Below are 24,962 nucleotides of genomic sequence, written 5' to 3' on the forward strand. Positions count from 1 at the left end.
AGGAGTCACATGGGATAAGAGCAAAGATCTTCTGAGATTCCAGGGAGTCACAGGGTTTCTGCTTGAGGTTCTTTTCTTATAGATAAGCTTCAGTCCTTGTTCTTAATGAAGTCAAAAGGTGGGGACTAAATGGAAAACCAATTCACTAGAGAAACACCCCAAGACTGATCTTAGAGTACCAAGAAAAGGGGTGCAAACTAATATTCAGTTCTCACATAGGTCTACTGTCTTCTGCCCTCTTCTTCAAAGCATTGCATGCTCTGCATGCCCTTTTGAAAATAACAAGCAAAAACCAAGTTAATTATTTGTGTTTTGTCTTTAAATTTAACTTTTCACAGAATTTCTATAACCATTAGAGTCAAACAAACAATCCAGAAACTCTTTAATAGGTAACAGGTGGTTTATTTTCTTCTGTGTAGAATACTACAAAGTTCCTTTTAGCAAATGTACAGACTTCAAAATGAGAAAAATAGAGTGATGGAGGTTATTGAGGGGGAGAAAGAGGGAAGTCTAGATATAAATATGACAAAAAGATGAAACTGACTGTGGTGTTGTTAGAGAATCAACCTCACCAAATTAAAACTTGCTTTGGATCCAGAAGCCAGATGCCATTTGTACCTGTCCAGTGCTGAAAAGCATTTGAAAACGTTTTTTTGCAGCAGGTTCAGAACGGGAAAGCATACAATGAACATGACAAATGCTCAAGGTATTTAATTTTTCAGTATGAAAATGAATAAAAGCCTGCTCTTTGTTTACTCAGTTTTTTCCCTACTACTTTTCTATGATTTGTTTCCTCTAAAACAGGCAAAGATTTTTTACAGTGTCTGTGCATTCTTCAAAGCCACTAGGGAAGGCAAACTTAATTAATATTAAAGAATCTCACACCCTCTTAATAAAGAAAACTAAATCACAGGAAATAGAGGAAACAGTGGTAATGGCCATTCGTTTCTGGAAATCTTTGCAAGGCCACCTGTTTTCATCTTTTTCTTATAACTTGCAGTGAAATCCTCTTTGAGAAAATACTGAGGATAGAGAAGTGAAAAGGCTCTGTATAATTCATTAAAAGAAGTCATTTAAAATTAGGATTTCTTATTTTTTTTAGTCTCAGGATAGAGGGGTATGAGAATTTTTATTTATTTATTTTGCTCCCAGGAGTAAAGAAAGAACAAGTCCTGAAGTTTTCCCTCACTTACATATTACTGGACTAGAAGTGTTTGAATTGGGATATGAAGGAGTGGACTGTAACAGTCTCTCACCCTCAGTCCAGAAGAGGAAATTTGAAATCCTAACTTGTTTGACTCTCCTTTCTCTCTCTGTTTGTAGCAAATCCATAGTATAAATAGGCAAGGTCAAATTTTATTAGGTTTTCAGAAATCTCTATGAGCAACAATGACTATAATTTCAAGCATGCACATGTACTCAGAATCTCTTCTATAATCTGTTTTCCACACAGGTGCAAAAATAATTTTCAAAACTATCAATAGGATTATGTCAATTCTTAGCTGTTGAAAAACCTTCAATAATTCACCATAACTTCTAGGATAAAATATAAAATACCAGTAAGCCTAGCGTTCCAGGCTCTTCACAGGGTACTGTTAATCTGTTTTCTGAAATATTTCCCACTGCTCTTCATTAGAGGGTCTATTTTCCAACCAAATTTCAATACTTGTTATTCTCCACTTAGTTCTTCAACTTCCTCCTCAAAATTCTCCCACAATTTCTAGAATGAACTTTCTTCATTTGACACTTTTTCAGAATTTTTATCTTCTTATATGATTCAGCTAAGTGTCCATTTTTCTCCATAAATCTTGCTCCCTATACCCCACACATTGGTTAATATTCTCTCCTCAATTTTCCTGATTTTATATTTGTATGTAAGTTGAATTTGGCAACTAAAATGTAAGCTCCCTGAAAACAAGGACTGTTTTTGTTTCATTATTTTCATATTATCATTATTATTTTATCTCATTCCCATTGTTGTTCCCAGGGACTTGCACACAATAGGAACTTTACAAGTGTTTTTTCAATTAAATTTTTTTAAAAAATAAGTGTAGAAATATACATAAGAGACATCTTTTTCTTCTCAAAATATATGTTGAAAATAGTCAAAAAGAGATATGGGAATAAATGGAATACAAAGTAAGATTAAATATCCCTGTTTGTATAATCTTTTTAACACCATTCCTTTCATCCTTTGCCCTTATTTTGTATTTCTAGTTCTTATCACAGTGCCTGGCATATAGTAGGTGGTTAATACTTATTGACTACTACTTTCCCTAAAATTTTTCTTGAGTTTCTATATATTTTCTGTAGATATAGCCCATACAATTAGCTAAAATATAGTATAATATTATTTACAATAATCATATCCCCCAAATTTGTTTAAGAATAATGGAGAAATTATACTTTTAATGGGGGAAATAAAATGATGCATCTATTTTTAAAAATCCTTAAAACGATATAAATCTATTAATTATTAATGTAATTATATATCATAATTTAAATGGCAAATATTTTATTGAAGTATATGTATATATGTGTATATATGCATGTATAAATATATATAAAAATGTATATATTTATACATGCATATATAAATATATACACACACAAGTACATGTCACTTTCTATTCCAATATATTTAATATATATCTTCTTGGCTTTGTGTGGTTTCCTATAAGTAGAGATAGATGCAAAAATATTAAAGAAAAATAGATATCAGTTTAGTTTTTAATAGTTTAATGAAATCTTTAAAATAATAAATGGTTTACATTAATTCTCACATAGCTTTAATAAAATAATGTAAAAAATACATATAGTTTTAACATTAATAACTTCATTTATGAAAAATAGTCCATAAATGTGTTAAACACTTAATTTTATTTAGTAGCAGTAATATAAGAAAGAATTATTTTTTCCCAAAGAGAATTTGATTTCTGGCATAAATGCCCAAAAGAATACAGGCAAGAAATATGAAGAAATATTGACTAGTTTATACAATAATCAAATCTATCTGCATATAGCTGTTAACTGTTCTTCAGTAAAGTTTTTGTTGATTTGATTCATAACTAAATAGTAATAAATATATTTATTGTCAGACACATTTTCTATCTTGCTAAGAGAAATTGAAAAACTACTTGTTCATTTTGCATATCACATTTATAGAAAATTCAAATATAGGGAGATTGAATGACTTTCCTGAGAAAATGAAAGGAGCTTAGTAGAGCAATTAATTTAGATGACCTATAGACTTGCAGTTTCTTTTTTTTTAATTAGTTTACATATTGTCCAACTCATTTATACTATAAAAATTTTATCTCCTATGTTGAGTGTTTTAAGAAGACTAGATGGTTACGTGGAAAGAGTGCTGAACCTGAAGTCAGGAAGACGTGAGTTCAAATAAGGCCTGGAATACTGGGCAAATCTCTTGTCAACCTTAAAATCAAACAACCATACAGCTTTGTAACAAAGATGTTTATTTCCATTGAAAAAATTAAAAATCACACTCCTCTGTGTGTGTGTGTGTGTGTGTGTGTGTGTGTGTGTTCAAGGGGTGTGGATTAACCCAAAATTATCCCCCACGCCCCAAATATATAGTATTTCAAGACAAAGGGGACAGGTAGTCTTTTAGGATTAGGTAATATGCAAACATTTGCAAAATTCCAGTCCTGCCTGGATGACAAGCTGTCTGTCAAGGGACCACTCACTGGAAGCTCAACTATGAAATGGAACCAGTTCAGAGATGCAGTGAAAGAAATATCAAAGGCAGTCCTAGGCCCCAAACAACGCAACCACCAGGACTGGTTCGACGAGAACAATACTGTTGTTGAAGACCTATTGAGAAAAAAGAACAAAGCCTTTATGGAGTGGCAAAATAACCCAAACTCTGCTCCTAAAAAGGACAGATTCAAGTTTCTCCAAGCTACGGCACAGTGTGAGATTAGGAAGATGCAAGACCAATGGTGGAAAAAAAAGGCAGAAGAAATCCAGTGCTTTGCTGATACGAAAAACTACAAACAATTTTTCAGTGCCCTAAAGACTGTCTATGGGCCATTAAAACCCACCACCACTCCTTTGCTATCCTCTGACAGTGACACTCTCATAAAAGATAAAAAATGCATCAGCAACAGGTGGAAAGAACACTTCAGTCAGCTTCTCAACTGAACTTCTTCAGTCGACCAAAGCGCCCTTGACCAGATCCCCCAAAACCACACCATTGAACAACTTGACGTCCCTCCTTCAATAGAGGAAGTCCAAAAAGCCATTAAACAAATGAGTGCAGGCAAGGCACCCGGTAAAGACAGGATCCCAACCGAAGTGTATAAGGCCTTAAATGGAAAGGCGCTCCAGGCATTCCACATAGTACTGACCAGCATATGGGAAGAGGAAGACATGCCCCCAGAACTCAGAGATGCCTCTATCGTAGTCCTATATAAGAACAAAGGCGCAAGAGCAGCCTATGACAACTACAGAGGCATCTCACTACTCTCCACTGCCGGAAAGATCCTCGCCCATGTTATACTCAACAGACTCCTGTCATCTGTTTCAGAGCAGAACCTGCCTGAATCACAATGTGGCTTCCAATCAGATTGTAGCACATGGTCTTCATGGTGAGGCAAGTGCAGGAAAAATGCCTTGAGCAGAGCCTGAGTCTCTACATTGTCTTCATAGACCTGACAAAGGTGTTCGACACAGTGAACAGGGACGCATTGTTGGTGATCCTTAGCAAGCTCGGTTGCCCAGCAAAATTTGTCAAACTGATCCAACTCTTTCATGTCGACATGACAGGGGAAGTCCTATCTGGTGGAGAGACTTCCAATCGCTTCAACATCTCCAATGGCATGAAACAAGGCTGTGTCCTCGCTCCAGTACTATTCAACCTATACTTCACCCAAGTATTACGACATGCTGTGATGGTTCTAGACCTGGGCGTCTATATCAAATACTGACTACATGGCTCACTATTTGACCTTCGCCGCCTGACTGCAAAAACAAAGACAACAGAGAGACTCATCCTGGAAACTCTCTTTGCAGATGACTGTGCTCTCATGGCCCACCAAGAAAATCATCTCCAAACCATTGTGGACAGGTTCTCCATCGCAACAAAACTGTTTGGCCTGACTATCAGCCTCAGCAAAACAGAGGTGCTGTTCCAACCTCCACCAGGGAGGCCAACTAACCAGCCGTGCATTACAATCCACGGCACGCAGCTTTCTAACGTCAACACTTTCAAGTACCTGGGCAGCACCATCGCCAATGACGGGTCCCTAGACCACGAGATTAATGCCAGGATCCAAAAGGCCAGCCAGGCACTCGGGCGGCTGTGCTCTAAAGTCCTCCAACACAGTGGTGTAAGCACTGCAACGAAGCTCAAAGTGTATAACGCAGTGGTCCTCAGCTCGCTCCTGTATGGTTGCGAGACATGGACACTGTACCGGAAGCACATGAAACAGCTGGAGCAATTCCACCAATGCTCCCTCCAGTCAATCATGAGGATCCGATGGCAGGACCGAATCACCAACCAGGAAGTCCTCGACAGAGCCAACTCCACCAGCATCGAAGTCATGGTCCTCCAAACCCAGCTACGATGGTCTGGACACGTCATCCGCATGGACCCACAGCAAATACCAAGACAGGTATTCTATGGTGAACTGTCAGCTGGACTCAGGAAACAAGGCCGACCAAAGAAAAGAGTCAAGGATCAGCTAAAGTCAAACTTGAAGTGGGCTGGCATTATACCAGAGCAACTAGAACTCGTTGCCTCTGACAGAAGCAGCTGGCGAACCCACATTAACCATGCCACCACCACCTTTGAAGATGAGCGACGTCGACGTCTTGCCGCTGCACGTGAACGCCGACACCAGGCCACAACCGCACCTCCAGTAACAACTGGAGTCCCATGCCCCATGTGCCACAAACTCTGCGCCTCAGCCTTTGGACTTCAAAGCCATATGAGGGTACACTATAGATGAAAACACACAAAGACAATTGTCATTCTCGGACACCGAGAGACTACCACTACTACTAATATGGAAAATTCCTACTCCACATAAGAAATATATCATTGATCTTTTGGAATGTACCTCAGGATCAGAAACATAGAAGAAAGTGTGGGTACTCTTTAGGACATGCTAATCTTTGGGTCTGTAATAAATAATAATAAGGGACTATAGTTGATTGGTAATTGATAACTAAAGATCAGGCAGTTATCTTCTTTCTTCTGTCTACTCTCCCTTCCTCCCATTTCCTCCTCTCTTCAGCCTCTTCAGCTTTCCTCCCCCTTTCTTTTTCTTCTTCTTTCTAAATCACTCAGGGTGAGTTGGTCGTGTCTCAAATGAAAATACTTGATCTTCTTTTATCTTAAGTAAGGGTTTATTTGGGGAAGACAGGAAAAGATGGAGAATGGAGGTAAGGGGGTTGAGGATTTCCCTAATACTACAGTGAGCCTTAGGTTGGAGGATATGATTCAAATTGAGAGAAATGTCTGATAGGTCTGGAGGTTCAGTCACTACCATGAACAGAGAGAGATCTGGACTTTTGTCCTTCTTTCTTCTGCCTTCAAAGTCTCCAGACCACCTCCTTTCTGTCTTCCAGGTTAAAAGACATAACCCTTAAGTTTGTCTGTTCCTTTCCTTCCAACTGTTTCTCCCGGTAACATTGCAAATAGAACATTCTTTTGACTGACATGCTTCCCAATTTCTCTCTTCCATAGGTCCTGAATATTGGAAATTAGGCATACCTCACTATTCTATAATATTGATGTTCCTGAGAAATTACAAATATCACAAAAGCCATTAAGAACTAGTAAACCCTCAACACATTTAACCTTTTTGTCTTAATATCCTCATCTGCAAAATGGGGCTGATAATAGCAACCCTGGCCTCTTAGTCATGTTATGAGGTTCAAATGAGATAATATATATATATATATATATATATATATATATATATATATATATATAATCAAGCACTTAGCACATGACCTGGCATATCATAAGCACTGCTTATAAGTTAGTTGATGTGGTCATCCTCCTCCTCCTCCTCATCGTCATCATCATCGTGTTCACACTTCAATGACTGGTCCATAACAAGCATCATATAAATGCTTATTTTCTTCCTTCTTTTCCTTCTCTTTGGTATATCTCTAACTCTGTACCTATTGCCTATCCCAGCATAACTCTTTTCAAATACTTCTATCTGCTCCATTGCTTTCTTCCTTATTTGAGTACAGACAGACATCTAACTAGCATTTAATTCCTACAAATCTACTGAAAGGTTTTATCTGGCTAAGGCTATATCTCCTTTCATGGATATTTGCATTTTAATAATAGATTCTCAAAACCTTTTTGACTCAAGTTTGAAACTTTTTTTTTTACCAAACAATGATGACATAAATTCTAATTCATTTAGCACAATCTATGAAGAGTCCTTCTTTATCAAAGGCTGTGTTGGGTCCTGGGGATACAATGATGAAAAAGAAAAACAAACAAAAAAAAAGATACCTGCCCTCAAGGAATTTAATTTACTGCTTTGGAGAAATAACAGATATATAGAAATGTCAATATAAAATACACATAAAATTCTGTGAAGTGATGTGTGTTTGTGGCTGGTTGGGGTTCTGCTTGTTACTATAAGGCCTCTGTGGAAATAAATGATGCTTTAATAGTCTTACAGGAACATGGAGAATCTAAAACACAGAGGTTAAGTAGTGTACACCAGCAGCCTGTGCCAAACTGGAAACTGGATAGAAAGAATATTCTGTAGAAAGAAGAAAGAGTCAGTCGTTTTGGCTGAAACTTAGGGTATGTGAAACTTAGAATGTGTAAAGTGGAATGATAAAGTAAGTGTATTAAGTTTATAAAGGAAGGCTACATTTAGATGGTTGTGTTATAAATGCAAATGATCCAAGTATGGGTGGGGCCTTGTATTTATTTTATAGGTAATAGGGAGCTTCCAATTTATTTACTTAAGCCTCTTGTGATGGAGGAGGGAAGAAAGGAAAAGTTTAGAGTCAGAAGTATGGTGTAAGAGAAAAGTTCCCTGGATTTAAGAATTATTAAGACTATATTTGAGTCCCAACAATACTGTTTTGTCACCATCTGTGTGATATTAGGTAAGACATCAAATCTCAGAATGTCAGGTTCATCATCTATAGAAAATAAAATAAAAGATTTATCTGGGCATCAAAGATTCAGAACAGAGGAGACCATCTAGCCAAGACCCTCATTTTATCAATTCAAAAGCTAGATTTCTGAGAGATTATATCATTTACCAAAATGACCCTCATGTCAATCTGAATAAAACAAAACTACCAAAGTAGTCTTAGCAAAGGGTCTTTAATAGAGGCAAGGGAAGATTATAATCTGGAGTATGCTATGACATTGGAGCATTGGGCCCCCAAAATGGATAGAGGAGAATAGGATTATATAGTCAACTGGGGAGGGGGTTTGGGGGAGGAAGAGCCAGACTGGAAAAACTGTTACATAGTTTATAAAGCAGTGATGGTGAACCTTTTAGAGACCATATGCCATGCCCCACCCCCTCAGACTGCATGTCATGAACCCCCCACCCAGAGACCAAGTGCCATCCTTGCCATTTACCCGAGATATAGGAGGAAGCAGAGGAGGGGAGTGGCCCAAGCACTGTGCTGCTCAGAGAAGAGAGTAAGCACTTCCATTGGGCTGCTGGGAAGAGGGGTGAGGGTGTGTGATGGAGAGGAGGAAGGGACCAGCTCTACCTTTGTCCCTCTACCTTTCTAATAACTAACTCTAGTGGACTCCAGAGCCTATCTTTGGCATGCATTCCATAGGTCTGCCATCATGGCTATAGAGGAAGAAACTGGGAGGGGCAGCTACAGGTTAGGAAAGTCAAGTTGGGAAGTGATATTTGCTTTCAAATAATTCTGGGTTTTAAAAAAGAACTAGATCGTGAAGACAATATTCTGCAGCAGAAGAGGCACCTGTTAGTCTTTTGCTCTATTGATAGTCATATAGGTAATAAGTTTTGGAGGAAGGATTTGAAACTGGGTTCTATGATTCCAGAGTAAGTGATCTTTTCACTGTAACTCAATGGAATCTGAAAGATCACATAATATGACCCCCACACACACATACACATACACATAAGAACCCAGTTTTTCTAGATTATCTCTGAAATGATCTCCCTACCCTAAAATTCTGAGAGTCTTCTGTCCTTAAGATTTTATTGTTTAGGGGGTGAAATTCATAATTAAATACTTTTTAGAATATCACCATAACACATCTTATATCACTTTCTTGCAAACACCATTGATTTTTACGACATATTTCCATTCACAATGGAGATAAGATCAGGAACATTTGAGGATGTGGGTTTTTTGTTCTTTCTATAAGGATTTTACATTTTTTGTTTTATTCTTCAACAGTTAAGTTCTCAGGTGAAGTAATATGAGCAACATGAGATATGAGACTTTTCTAAGTGATAAGTTTCAGGAAGATTTGTTTAATACACAGTTATACAAACTATCCAATCTTTTCCAATTTCCTACCCATTTTTCTTTGTTATCTCTCAGTGAAGTCCCTTCTTTTCAACCCCCAGCCAAAGGATACTAATTTTTTTTAACAAAAAGCTAAATTCTATCTCACATTAAAAGGAAAAAAAATTCCAAAAAATTAAAGGCCTTTCCTACTGGAAATAATATTAGGTCAGTAGAAATTCATTTAAATCCTGCCAATTACTAATGAGCATTGTGGCTTTAGGTATATCATTAGAGCCCTCTAAACATTTTTACTCATAAAAGGAGTTAGACTTTGTCAACTTGGAATCTGGAAACCCCAAATTTGGTCAACTTTAAAAGTCATAGACCCCAAGTTTGCCCTTTGTCCCATGAGAGTTCCCTTCTAAGGAAGTCTCAGACTTAGCCATTTCTGAGTGAATAATAGACCTTAAGATACTTAATGACCCTAGTTAGTTGTACCTAGCAGACCCAATCATATGCTAAACCTTTTTGTCCTGGTAGTTTCTCCCATTGTATCTAGATCCTTTCCTAGGTAGCCCAACCCTTGGCTTAACCCTTTCCTTTGTACCCATTGTAAAGCATCAGCCTCTCCTTGATAATCCTGTCTTGGACTTCCACTTTCCTTGTAGCTATAATAATGTCCATCAATCATGCTTCCATGGCCTCAGTTTCCCAAAAGGTATTTAAGTTATCATCTAGCATGGTTGTCCTCCCAGGGATATGTTCCCAGATTTACAGGGTATAGGCCCTATAAAGTTCTCGGTGCTGCTCTGTGTAGTGGCCAATTATTGGACCTATCCCTTTCCTGATTAAAGATTTGGTTTTTCAGAGTACTTAAGTATTTCTGTGTTTTTTCCAAGTTAAGGACTTGAACAGGAATTCTTAACATAGGGTCAGTGAACTTTTTCTTTTTAAACTGACTTCCAATATAACTGATTTCCTTTGTAATGCTAGATATTTAATTTTATGCATTTAAAGCTATTATTCTGAAAAGAGGTCCATGGTTTTCTATAGATTGTCAGTGTCTTTGTCACACACAGAAAACCTTAGGAAACTCTGGTCTCAATCATCTCTGAAATCCTTCCAACCCTCACATTCTATGATGCTGTAATTGTGAGGTCTCAAATCAGATTTTGTTTTTTTAGATTTCACTGTGAAGCCTGCTTTCCCCTAAAGAGGCAGAAAATCTATAGAATATTTGTATTATTACCATTAAAGTATTTTAAAATGACATTCCAGTGCTTTTTTTGTGACAGCAAAGAACTAGAAATAATGTAGATGTCCATAGAGTAGAGAGCAGCTAAATAAATTGTGGTACATGAATGAGAGGAAATATTATTGTATTGTAAGAAAGAGCCAACATGATGAGTACAGAGATGCAAAGTGATAACAGTAGAGCCTAGAAAACACTAGCGATGTATATAATAATTAAAACAAGTAAACAGAAAGGACAACTGCAATATAATTGACCTGAAAAGTTGAAAAAAATACAATAACGAAGCTTAGGTAAAAAGAGAGAAATGATCCAGCACCTGCTTTCACTCTTTTGAAAAGATGGAGATTCATGCATGTGGACCTGTCATATAATGTCTGATATGGCTGGGTGTTTATCTCATGGAATTTTTTCTTCCACTTAAAAAAAAAAGTTAATGGACAGCTCTCCATGAAAGGGAAGTGGAAGGAATCCAGAGGAGAAATGCAGATGGTACAAAGCAACAGATTGTATACAGTATTAAGTGGGCTTCATAGAAGCTAAAGATTGCAGTTGGAAGGTTTATGTATTGAACCTGAGAAGGATGGAATTGGTTGAGTCAGGTTTTGTTATTCAGTCTACCACATGCCCCTCGAACTTTCCTGCAACAAAATGGGCTGGGGTAAATGAATATCAGCCAAACAACAACTTCCAATAAAAAAAGACTTTTGTTTTTATTCCATAGTGCATAGTAGTTAGTATGAAAAGGTAATAATAATAACATAGTTGGCATTTGTATTATGCTTAAAGATTTACAAAGCTTTTTACATCCTATCACTTGGTATTCAGATATTAGGTGACTTCATCAAAGTCACATAACTAATAAGCTTCTGGGGCAAGATTTGAACTCAGATTGTCTTGACTCTGAATCAAGCACTCTTCATTTTGCAGCCTCTTGCAAGGTAGAATAAGGTAAAGGGGAAAAAAAGATAAATGCTGAAAACATTTTAACTATGAACACTGGAGAGTCATTGGACTTGGAGCAAGAAGGGGATATGGTTAGTCATATGCAAACTATTACACAAGACAACAAGGTTACTAAAAGAAAATTTAAGATTTTCAATAGGTTATGCCCTTGTTGGGCTTCGATATGAGGAAGCTATGAATTGACAATGAAAATGGAGTGAAACATTTATAATAATAATGATTATACTCCTCCAAAATAGAAATGTATAATTTGTTTAATTATTACCATTAAGATATTTTGTAAAATAATGTTTTCAGACCTTTTTTGTGAGAGCAAAGAACTAGAAACAAAGTCAATGTAGTAGCAAGTCTATCCCAAGTATTTATTATTTTTGAGGGAGCCACTAAATAGAAAGTATACCTCCATTCTTCCAGTGGGCTTTTCTGATTTGTTCAAAAACTCTTATTCATTATTTCAGAAATGCATTTGACACTGATTGGAACTAATTCTGTTCCACAGTAGGGGACATCATATACTGTAAATGGAGCTAACAGCTGTAAGCATTGATAATTAATGGCTTCTAATTGCTCCCTCTGAATGAAATATTAGATCATTTCATATGTGCAAGCTTATATTTTTCATTATCAAGTGAATGTTTCCTCATAACTACAACTCATCAAAATAATGTTATTGATAGTATGGAAAAAAAAGAAACTTTTGGTGAGAAGTTTGACAAATAAAAATTTGCATTTTTCCCATCCCTCTCCTTTCTTTTCAGGGTGACTAGTAACTTTTTCATTGATCAAAATATTAGATAATGTATTATCAATAAATTAAGTCTATAATAAATAAGAAGCATTTAGCCTAACCATTCATAGAGGAGCAACTATTTGACTAAAGATTTCCTCTTGTCCTATGATATTCCTTTAGAAGGTTATACAACATATAGGGAATTTTTTTTATCTTAACTTAATCAAGTACTTGGAGTGCTCTACCCTTTTAACTTAATTAGTCATGAACTTGTGAATCCTTTTGATAAAAGTTCACACCTTCAGAGGATGGAAGGTAGATCCCACAGACACTGACCCCTGGGTAGTTCTAGGCAAATTGAGAGACTTCGATTGGTTCCTGAGATATGATAGACCAGCCCACAGTGAAAGGAAGGAGGAACCAGAAAGACATAAAGTGACATGGAGAAATCTGCTTATAAAAGCCAACCAAGAGCATTCTGAATATCTTCTTCTACTTCTACTGCCTTGGTGACTCTTCCTGAGGGAGGACTTCTGTGTTGGGGTCTTCTGCATTGGAGATCAGGACCCGAGGGAGCCTTTGTCAGAGTAGAGCTGGATTTCTTGGGAACAGCAATTATAGGGTATTTAGCTTGGCAATATTTTCCACTTCCTTCCTACATTTTCCTCTTTACTATCTCTACTCTGCTGTAGTAAAGCTACTAATCAGCCTCAGGACTTAAGAATTAATTTTATAAAAGCAACCACATTAATTCTTTTTAACTCATAAATTTAGTCAAATCATTTGGCCACTCAATTTTAATTATTACAATAAGTATGCATATCCACATATATGTTCATATACATGTGGATATAATATACAAATATCATGCATGCTTATATTACATATGTAAGCATTATATATATGCATATACTTTACATATAAAGACATAAAGAATGCCTACTTATAAACAGAACTTGTATACTTGTATACACACAGTAACAGATTTTATGTATGTATAGATATTATATACCCACATAATGACAGATCTTGCAAATGGACACTGAAATAGAGCTAAAATTTAATAGAAATTTGGCAGAAAAATTGGGACACTAATACACAGCTGGTGGAGTTGTGAATCAATCCAACCATTTTGGAGGACAATTTGGAATTATTCCCAAAGGACATTAAAAGAATGCCTGCCCTTTGATGCAGCCATACCACTACTGGGTTTGTACCTTCAAAGAGACAATAAGGAAAAAAGGCTTGTGCAAAAATATTTATAGCTGTGCTCTTTGTGGTGGCAAAAATAGATTGGCAAATTACGGGGTGTCCATTGATTGGGGAATGGCTGAACAAATTGTGGTATCTGATGCTGATGGAATGACAAAAAGTAATGATGAACTGGAGGAATTCCATGTGAACTGGAAAGACATCTAGGAATTGATGTAGAGCAAAATGAGCAGAAAGAGAGCTTTGTACACAGAAATTGATACATTGTAGCACAATCAAATGCAATAGACTTTTCTAATAGCAGCAATGCAGTGATCCAGGACAACCCAGAGGAACTTATCAGAGAGAATGCTATCCACACCCAGAGAAAGAGCTGTGGGAATAGAAATGCAAAAGAAAAACATGATCGATCACGTTGTTGAATGGAGATTTGAATGGGGTATTGGCGTTAAAAGACTCTTTTGCAAATATGAATAACATGGAAATAGGTTTTGAACAATGATATATATATATATAAAACCCAGTGGAACTGCTTGTCAGATCTGGGAGGAGAAGGAAAGAACATAAATCATATAACCATGGAAAAATATTCTAAATAAATAAATTTTTCAAAAAAAGAAATTTAGCAGAAACACAAACAAGAAAAAGACACACTACTCTTTCAATGCCTTTTGAATAACTCTTCTTTACTCTTTAGTGTCATTTACCTACTCAAAATTACCACAATAAACTCTTCCATTCACCCAAGAAAGTCCTTTTGATTTAACCATTTGTTCCATGATTCTTTGTGAATATATTGTTGTTTCAAATACATTGGTGATATCATTGCAGAGCCCTTTTGATTACATTCTCAGATTTTAATAATTTCATAGGCTCTACCCAAAGATGTAAACCACTTTGACCTCTATTCAGTGAGTTGAGTGGAATTTTCCTATCTCAGTTGTTACTAAAGCTTGATGATGTGATGGGTTACCTTATTCCAAAAAAAATTTCTGCAGAATTTGGAACTATTTATATGTGCTCTATGAATATTCTTCCTCCTTTTTTAGTAATTAATTGGTCATTATTATGCTGATTGTGATGCTGTTGTTAAGTAAAAGTTAAGTAAAAAAGTTAAGTAAAAAAACTTATAGAAGTTAAAATGTCCATGTAATAATTTTTAAATAAGAAAAGATCCAGGAAAGTTTAATTAGGGGAGAATAAAATGTAGTTTTTGTTATTTAAAAGAATAAAAATAAATAAGTTTTCATACCTTTTTATAACCCTTACCTTCCATCTTAGAATCAATACAGTTTATTGGTTCCAAGGTAGAAGAATAGTAAGGGCTAGGCAATGGGAGTTAAGTGACTTACCTAGGGTCACACAACTAGGAACTTTCATAATTTTTAAGTTAAGTGACTTTACATTTTTTACTTAGACTCTGTTAGTGTTATGCCTAAAAAAGAAAAAAATAATAACTTCATCTTTTCCTTCAAATATGATACCACAATAGTATAATTATAATTTTATTTTCCTATCAAATTAATTTTGTTCAAGAAATTATAAAGTTGCTTTATTGCCTATAGAAGTAGGGAAAGTAAAATTATATATAGATATATATAATTTTCCTAAAGTACAGGTCTCACCATTTCAGTCTCATATTCTATAAACTGCATTGCTTCCCCATCACCTCTGGGATCAAATACAAAATTATATATACAATATACATATATGTATATATATATATGAGACTAATGTTTAAATATTGATGAATGAGAAAGATGAAATGATATTCTATTCCATGTTATGTTGACTATATTAAACTTCTATACATACAAATCAAGAAAAATCTACTATCAAAAACAAAGCCTATATATCCTAAATTCTTTAAATAGAATCACCAGCTCTCCAGTAAGTCAATAAGGAAACATTTACTAATCATATACTATATGGCAGACACTGTACTGAGGATAAAAAGAAGGGTACAAGACAGTTCCTTAATGAAACTTGCAATTTAATGAGAGAGACAATATGCAAATACTTACATTAAAAAACTACATTTAAAATAAATGGGAAATAACTAATATAAAGAAGACATAAGAATTAAGAGGATTTGGGAAAGCCTTTCTTTGGAAAGTGGAATATTAGTTGGGAATATGAGATTTAAGGGAGAATATTTTCAACCTAGAATATCCAGAAAATTTTCCTGGAGCTGAGATAGTGTCTTGTTTGGGGCGACACATAGAAACCAGTGTCATTGAACTGAAGAGTAGGAATATATGAATAGGTCTATGTGTGAATGCAAATTAAATGGCAAAGATAAAGTGGAAGAAGACTGTAAAGGTGTGGGAAAGAAGGTTATGGAGGGCTTTGAATGCTAAACAGAAGATTTTGTATTTGATACTAGAGATAATGGGGAAGCAACGGAATTTATATAATATGATATTGACATGGTGGGACTGGTACCTTTGGAAAATCACTTTCATAGCTAAATGGGACATGGTATTCTGTTCTTCTATGTCACTCTAGGTTAGAAAAGCACTCTGGTCATTTCCTTTTAAAATTTTATCTTCACAGAAACTATTATCTTCCCACCTCTTTAACTGGTATAAAGTAATTTTAACAGATCAAAACTGATGGGTTTAATAAGAATTGAAATTAGCAGAAACAAAATGCATTTACATGGCTTTTAGCCAGATACAGTTAAATGGTACTCTTTTTATTCTTTTGGGGACTTCCTACTTTTTAAACTATTCAGCACTCCTATGGTATTAATGGGCAGCATAGAAAGCATCATACAGGAAAATTAAGTCATCTATTTTCTCTCATATTGTCAAAGTGGCAGACTAAACTTCTATCATGGGCATGGAACTCTCCTACAGATCAAAGCAGCTCCTAAACACTGTCTCATATGTCCATAGTTTTTGCTTAAAAATCATTTTTATGGAAATAGTTTATATTTATATTGTTCTTTGTAAACATTGTAACACTGCTGGAGGAGCCTTGAGCTAGAAAAGATGACATAATGTATTTGTTAATACCCCTTCCTCTTAGCTATGCTCTCCTGTCTAAAGAAAAACATCAAGATGTATCTCCAATGGAGGGGGGGGAACAAGAATAAAACTGTTTCCTTGGCTTAATAGCAAGCTATAGTCTTCTCTCTCTAGGAGCATGAACTCAACTCTCTAGCCATATACCAGAGACTACTGGCTGCCAGTTTCTTTGCTGTAGCATTGATTTTGTGTATACTGAAAAGTCCTAGGAAGCAAATAAGTGCTGGCGAAAAGCACAGTTTCTATGTAAGTGATTTCAGTTACAGAATAGGGGAAGGATGGGACTGGCAAAAAGGAAATTTACCAAGCACCTGTTCTTGATCTGAACCTTCAAAGACTCTAGAGATTATGAAAGGAGGAGTGATGGGGGTATATATTCTGGAAAAGAGGGACAGGCTATCTCCACAAATGGAGATAGACTCTTTTATAGGAAGAAAAATAACATATAGGTTGTTATGGTTGGAACATAGATTATGTTAAGAGGTATCATAAGCTTGGTAAAGCTAAATTAGAAATAATTTCTGACAAGCTTTAAATATGAAGTAGAGCAGTTTGGATTTCATCCTGGAGACAGGAGGATTCTTTTGAAGCTTTTTCTGTAATGGAGTGAAATTATCAGACCTGTGCTTTAGGAAAAAATCTTCTCAACTAATTTTCCAGGAGATAGATTGAAGAAGAAAGTAATTTGGGCAAGGGTAAGCTATTAGGTAGACATTATAGTAATCCAGGGGACAGTGATGAGGGACTGAAGTATGGTAGTTGAAAGAATGTGAAGAAGTGGGTAGAAAAAAAGTGATATTATGGAAGCTGAGTTAACAAGACTTGGTAGCTTGTCTGTGTTAATAGAAAGAGTGAACAGAAGAGCTACCATTTGAACTCAGCTCTTCTAATGCTAAATCCAGTGTTGGTGACGGTTTCTTCCATGGAAATAGAGAAATTAGGTGGGGGAAGTGGGCTTAAGGGGGTGAAGAGAACTTTTTTTTTCACTGTATTCCCATTCTGATTTTATTAAAACTTTTCTTATATTATTTTTCCAGTTATACAAGCTAGTTTATCCTTCATAAAGATATGGTAATAAATCTACCAATTAAGAAATATTTGGAAATACTAATAGCCTTCCATGTGAGTCAGATTGAAGAACTCAGGAATCACAAGATGAATACTACATCAATTCCATGTATTTGGAAATGACAGCTTATCTGTTACTTGTATAGATATGAGGAAGATAGACATATGCCAACCATAAGCTTCCTCATTTCCCTTTGACTTGCCAATAGTTTTGATTCTTCTGAGGTTGTAATGTTCCATGATATAAACCCCCATAAAATCACTGAAAGAATATTAGTATTAGTACATTTTTGTTTATATTTAAATATTTAATTTATTTTAATTTTAATGGTTAATATATTTAAATAGTTAAATTAATATTTTAAATGATATTTATCAGGCAGAAGTTTGGATCAAGGAAAGTACAAAATTTCCCCAATCCAATAAGATCTATATTTCTTTATCAATTAAATTTTGTGTCCAGATCCCTATCTGTCTTCAGTGTTTTTCCATGATATATGTATTGGTAAGTCAACACAGTGGGCTGCTTTTCCAAATACATTTAAAATCTTATTAGCTGACATTGTTAATCCATTTCATTTTTCCTATGTAGATCACCATACTAATCTCTTTTGAGATGTTAGAGGCACAAGATCAGGAAGAAATTGTGATGGTCTTAATACTGCCATCCTCAAACAGCAAAATGGAGGAGGGATTCCCTATTGCTGTTGAAATCTTCCAGATGCTACTGTTTCAGAATGACAGTGTGCTGAAGTATATTTATTTGAGAATGCTTAATATGTGGTCCTTTAAGTGTGATCATTTAATTTAGAAATGTGCTGAGCACATGCTTACTTCCCTACTTGCCTGTGCAATTGAGGAAAGGGGAAAAGGAATAATGCTAACACTGTTCTCAATGAGGGAAGGAGACTCTGACATGCTTTTCCTTGGGGTACTATAAAATATCTCCATATAAATGCAAATAATCCCCTGAGGTATCCCAATGAAAGCCTATAATAGGGAATGGACAAGTTTTAGTTCTTTAAAAATGACTCTGAAGATGTCTGAACTCTTTTCTCCAAAGGGGTTAGGATTTAGGAAGTATTAAATGGCTTTTTACCAAGTATCTTTAAAAAAACACAAGTGGTCCCACTGGCTTTGAAACAGAGAAAGAAATATTTTCCCCATAAAAATCATGGGGATTTGGAGGTATGGAGAGGTACTCACAAGACTGGGAATTTAAAAAGGATTTGCTAAAGGGGGTATGAATGGAAAAAGATGGGTGAGTGAGTATGGCACCTGATCTAAATCTAACTTTCTGGTATTCCCATCCATATACAGTGTTTTGGCCATAAAGGACAATTAGCTCAAAGGTAGATCAAGAAGCCATAGAATAAATGACAGATCATCCCCTGCTTCAGAAATCTGCAATTAACAGACCACTTAATGGGTCGATTTAATGGATTTTAGCACTTCTAGAGAAACAAGGAGCCCATTAAACCCCACAACTGCTATTTTCTCATTTCAAAAAAAAAGTTTTGTCATGAAAAGTTTCCAGCCTTTTCTGTTTTTCCTCACAGTCTTTTCTAATTTCCGCTGTTATAAATCAATTTAGATTTATTAGTCTTATACAAAAGAACTCCAGTAGGTTCTTAATAATAATTATCGTTATTACTGATTAAAGTTATATTATTCATGCCAGATGGAGCCCTTTTCCTGTCAGCCAGAATGAGTTTGCATTATGTAGTTATAATGTGTTTGTGATCTAAATAAACAGATGGCAAAGAGTGACAGGAAATTATATGCCGATGATGTCAGCAATAGCACTTCACAGGCATAATTGCCTTAAATGAACTGTAATATAGCAAGAATCCAATGCTTTTATAAAGGTGGCTGGAATACAGTACATATAATTACTGTATAACCTAATCAGTAATGCCATCCATAACTAGCTGAGTAGAAGGATGTAGGAGGAGCTGGGTGAAAACTTGTGTGTTTATGTGGCCAGCTAGAGAGTTTTCTCAGCAGCCTTTTGACTTGGATAACTTCAAGTAGATGCGTACCAACAAAAAATGTGGCAGCGGACCAGGCTGTTAAGTCTTCCAAGTTGAAGTATTTAAGAGTATCGATTACATTATTTCAGAAAGGAGATGGGTTAAAGGTCGAATGTGATGGATTTTTGGACATAGTAGGGAAATTTATTTTGTTTGAATACGCACACTTGTTTCTATGTATAATTTGTTAACCAATGCATTATTTTTCCTGTGCGGAGGAGGCATACGGGAGAGAAAAAGAAATGATTTGTAAATTTAAAATATAAAATTTAAATTTAAAAAGTCTGTAGTCCTTAAATTAAAATCAGATTGTAGCCTAATATCTGTGTCATATCTACCCTTTTCAAAAAAAGAAAATGTTTCCTGAATGGCTATAGAGTTAATGTTGCAGCATCTCTCCACTAAATATCTTCTCTTTAAAACTGACAATAGAGAAGAAAATGAAGTTTATTAGAAAGGCGTCGGTAGGAAAGCTCTCAAAGATTTCACATGGGGGGGTTTGACCTTACAAATAAGTAAAAGGCAGCATGATATAGTGGAATATAAATACGAGTAGGCTTCAAAACATGACAAGTAGGTATACTAAGACTGAAATTCAAATCTCAATATTGCTTCTACTTTACTGTGACTTTGGACAAGTGATGGATGGAACAGTGGACTTTGGACAAGTGATGGATGGACAAGCAGGATGGAACAGTGGACAGCATTTGCCTGGATTCAGAGAATCTGCATTTAAATATCTTTTCTGAGGTTTATTACCTCTCTCACCTTGGACAAAAGTAACTTAGGATTTGGGGGTCACAGTGTCCTTGTTTGTAAAATGAAGGGTCAAGACTAGATGACTTCTTAGGTCTTTTTCAAATCTCAATTTATGAGTTTATAAACTTCTCTGGGCCACATTTCTTCATCTCTGAGATGCAGGTTTATAACAAGATCATCTCTAAGGTCCCTTTCACCTCTAGGAATTCATGAACGGTGAGGTCCATTTTAAATGCTCATTGTCCATATTATTATGATCATGAGCCTGAAGAAATCAGATTTGTTATTATTCAGTCATTTTCAGTTGTGTCCAACACTTTTGGAACCCATTTTGGATTTTCTTGGCAAAGATGCTAGCGTGGTCTGCTATTTCCTTCTGCAGCTCATTTTACAAATGAGGAAACTGAGGTAAAAAGTGTTAAGTGCTTTGCCCAATGTTACATAACTAGTAAATGCCTGAGGCAAGAGTTGAACTCTACAGAAGAGAAGTCTTCTGACTCTAGGCCTGCTACCACATACATTGCACCACCAAGCTGGGGGAAAGTGGGGGGGGGGGCAGGTTTTAATGAAATTGAATGTTTTCAGCTTTTTTTTTCTTCTACCCATTGTTTGAGTTCTTCTTTGAATCTGCTTTTGGAAGCTGTCTATTTGCTGTCAGCAAATGCTTGTAATAACATGCTCATAAGGGGGAAAATGTAGTTGAAAAGGATAAAGGGCACATTTGTAAATGGGGAAGGTTTCACATCAAATTCTGCAAGCTAAATTAGATTTTATAGGCTGGTGGATTTTAAAAAACACATGTGAGAATATCTTAGTACATAAAGAAGTATAAAATTATGCTTAGAACTTTTTCTTCTAAGAAGCATATTTCTTAGAATATATTATTAGTGTCTGTATAGTTTTCAGCAGGCTTTTTTGAATATTAATTTCATCTTCCCTGCCTGGGAGTTAATATTAGATATAGAACTCCCTAAAAGATCCAGGGCAGCTCTGTTAAACAAAGTGCAAACTTATTTCATGTACTTCCTTCCTTTTCTCCCCTTAAAAGGACTTGCGGGAAATTCCACAAATTCAATCTTTTTGTTGTTTTTATATAAAATGATGGGAGGTTTTCAAACACTACAAGATGGTGCTCCAATTCCATATATATTTGACATTCAGGCCTTCCTTTTTAAGTGGACTTTTTATGGGCAATGTTTCAACTCTAGTGCCGCATAAAGATTCTCATAAAGGAGTGAAAGTCGTTTCCCTTGAATGATCACTCCAGGTCAAGAATTGAAAGATTTTAATTTACATACTTTTTCTTCTGTCCTGCAGGTGGGAGGTGCCACAAGTCTTGCACTGGCAGATGTTGGGGACCCACAGAGCATCACTGCCAGAGCCGTAAGTCATTGACACTGAAAAAAAAAGAAAGGAAAATCAAAATGCTCATTTCTTATTTTTCCCTTGTCCTATGGCATTTAGCATGTGTCCCATTGCAGAATGATACCTATTTCCTTAAGTAAAAGAAATAACATCCTAAGTTGTTGGAGTTTTTTCTCTATTGTGTGTGAATTAATGATATCAGACATAAAATTACAAGATATTTTAGACATCCTTTCAAAGGGTGAATGTTAGCAGAAGAGTAACATCACACTATTGGAAAATTGGTGGTAGTAGTAGGGATTTTTATGACATAGCACAAATGTATTACTTTTATTTTTTTACTCTGAACAAATAATTGGCTGAATCTGTGAACTCAAGACAACGAGAATTTATTAAGCACCTTCTATGATCCAGGCACTAGAGATATAAAAGAAAGGCAAAAACACCATCTGCTCTCAAGGAGCTCATAGTTCTGTAAGGGAAACAACATGCAAAATACTATGATCTTATTTCAAGGATGAGCTCTCTACTTGGTGTAATTCACTAACCCACTATGCCTTATCAGGGAAGTGATGGAAGATATGACCAGTTTAGTAGCACATCTTGAAAGGGAGGAGAAATCAGAGAACTAGCTTGAGAACAAAGAGGTAATGAATTTGAGAGAGAAACAGAGAGAGCTAAATTAAACAATGACTAAAAAATAAATCAAAATGGAGAAGAGAGGAAGTTAGAAATTAGTGGCAAGGATGCTGACCTGGAAAAAAATGAGAGAGGAATCCAGGATGAAAGCATAATCAGCATTGTCAACTGTTACAAAAGAAGTAAAAAAGGAAGAGTTCTGAGGAAGAGTGGAGGGAGATGAAGTAATGAGGTGATCAAAAAATGACGAATAAAGCAAAGAGAGATATGGAGTGATAGGAAGTTATTACTGGATAAAGGAATTTCAGAATCCTTGATTATGAAAGAAACTCGCTTGTAAGTTATGATAAAATGAAGGGTGTGAGAAGCCTTCCATATGGCTACAGAGAATAAACGGTAAATGGATTGGGGCAGTTAGAGGCTATGGTCCTTTGAGGGACCAGCTAGTATAAGTGCAGTGATTCAAGTGTATAGGAAACCTAAGAAGTAGAAAATGCATATAGCACAAAACAGGGCAGGTTGAGGGTATGTGTCTGCTGAGATGCCAGCATCCAGGAGGATTAGGAAAACCTCAGATATTAGAAGAAATGTGAGCTGCCTTTGAAGGAACCCCTAGGCATTAAAGGTGAAAATGAGAAGGAAGACCATTCCAGATATGGGAATTAGGTTATGCAGACTATAGAGAAGGGAAATCAAATCTTGTGTCTGAGAAAGAGCAAAAAGACCATTTTTGTCTGGTGTAAGAGTGTAGGAACAAGTAGACTGCACCAGAGAGCAAATATATGCCCATAGGTACAATATGGTGCTCTGGAAATTCAGAAGAGGGAAAGATAATAATGTCGAAGTTGGATTACTTGTTTCACCCTTCATCAGGGTCAAAGAAATGACATCGTCCAAGAGGCATCTCTTTCTGATACTGAAACTGAAGCAGGAAATATCTTGTGTGTCAATTGCTGGCAAAGGGTAGTGGCAAATGACAAATGTGCTCAGTGGTGGGGAAAACAAGGCTCTGATAATGAATGTCTTGTTAGTGGGCAAGTGAAGTGAAGAGAAGAGATCCCAATGAAAACATCTTGGCCTGAATGAACATGGTTGGTAAACAGAAATCCAAGGACCTCCAGGGTTTCACAACATTTTGCTACTCAAGCTGAGATATGCAGGAAACAGGCATTTTAAAGAGAAGGAAAATGAAAGTTATTTGTAGAATTAGTAGAACCTAAAATTGAAAGCAGGACTATTCTGACAATTTGCTAGAGATAATCACCCTCAAATCTGGCAGAGCCAGACTTGGCAATGAAAAGGCTTCATGACTTCATTTGTACACTTAATCTGCAAGCTGAGGTTAGTCTTGATCCACTGTTGAATAATTTAAATATCTCAAACTTTGGTGTTTTTCCCTCCAAAGCACTTACTGATTTTAAGATTAGCAATGGTTCCCCTGGGGTAACCCTTCTTTATTTTGAATATACTTGCAAATAGTGGTGCCTTTATAAAGTTTCCAGTGAAGCACCATCCAAGACCAAGTGAAATGTGATTAATGCAAGCACTGCTTTTGTTGCTGGTGATGGGCCAGTCAGTGACAAGAACATTTGGAACAACATTGGTGGAGATTGCTCTAAATTGGATTTATTTCTAGTGCTATATGCTAGAGATCACACTAAGTTATGGGCTTTGTGTGAAGATTAGAGTAAATTGGACATCTGTGGAGACCAAAAGCCTGTAATGCATTTGGAGTTTTAGATCCCACCTGAAAATCAGCATAGGAAAATGGCTTTATGACGCTATTTAACATCTTTCTCCTCAATTCCCATTTGACATTAGAGAGGCCATATCCCTCTATAAATCTCATTGGAGAATGTATTCCTTGGCCAGTTGCCAAGGGTTTGCATCAGGCTTTTGATCCAAACTGGAAGCTGTGCCTCCTGTGCACTTGTGACTCTAATAGCACAAAAATTTTAAGGTGGGGAAAATCATGGCACACCTTGCCATATAGCACAGCTTAAGTAAATTGATTCAGTGGATTAATGCAGTCATGTCAGGGAGAGGAAAACTTATCAGTGGAACTGAAGTCTGAAGCCTTTGCATGTTATTCTGCAGGCTTAGTTATCCCTTTAGCTTAAGAGTGACAACTCTCCATTGGTAAGAACTGAGCCCCAAGATCTGAGCCTTCTGGGCGCTGATATGAGGGTGGCTAAGCCTTGAGAAATCAATAATGATGATGAAAGGAACAAAGTTATCTCGGGGCCAGCAAGATATATGAAGCCCCTTTATCTCCTTTAAAGTAGTTCCTGCTTGCCCTTTTATCTTTAAGCACAGTATCAGCATAGCTTTCTAAGGTCTCCTATTGTCAGGCATGCTTGTTGTTTCATCTCACATACGCCTTTTGTACTCTTAGGAGCTGTGTCATGCTAGCTAAACACTGCATTAGAAAGAAGGCAAAATATGTTACC

At 36.1% G+C, this 24,962-nt stretch overlaps 1 protein-coding gene across 4 annotated transcripts in view; it reads left to right on the forward strand.

Annotated features, from left to right (window-relative positions):
* Nucleotides 1–24,962, forward strand: part of ERBB4 (erb-b2 receptor tyrosine kinase 4) — a 1,424,132-nt gene that overhangs the window by 958,964 nt on the left and 440,206 nt on the right. For all 4 annotated transcript variants that reach the window (XM_056807930.1, XM_001369059.5, XM_056807929.1 and 1 more), the window contains exon 5: nt 21,826–21,891. In XM_056807930.1, the coding sequence (XP_056663908.1) occupies nt 21,826–21,891 (66 nt within the window). The remainder of the gene's footprint in view (nt 1–21,825; nt 21,892–24,962) is intronic.

The sequence above is a fragment of the Monodelphis domestica genome, chromosome 8 (genome assembly GCF_027887165.1).
Source record: "Monodelphis domestica isolate mMonDom1 chromosome 8, mMonDom1.pri, whole genome shotgun sequence".
NCBI classification, from domain to species: Eukaryota; Metazoa; Chordata; class Mammalia; order Didelphimorphia; family Didelphidae; genus Monodelphis; species Monodelphis domestica.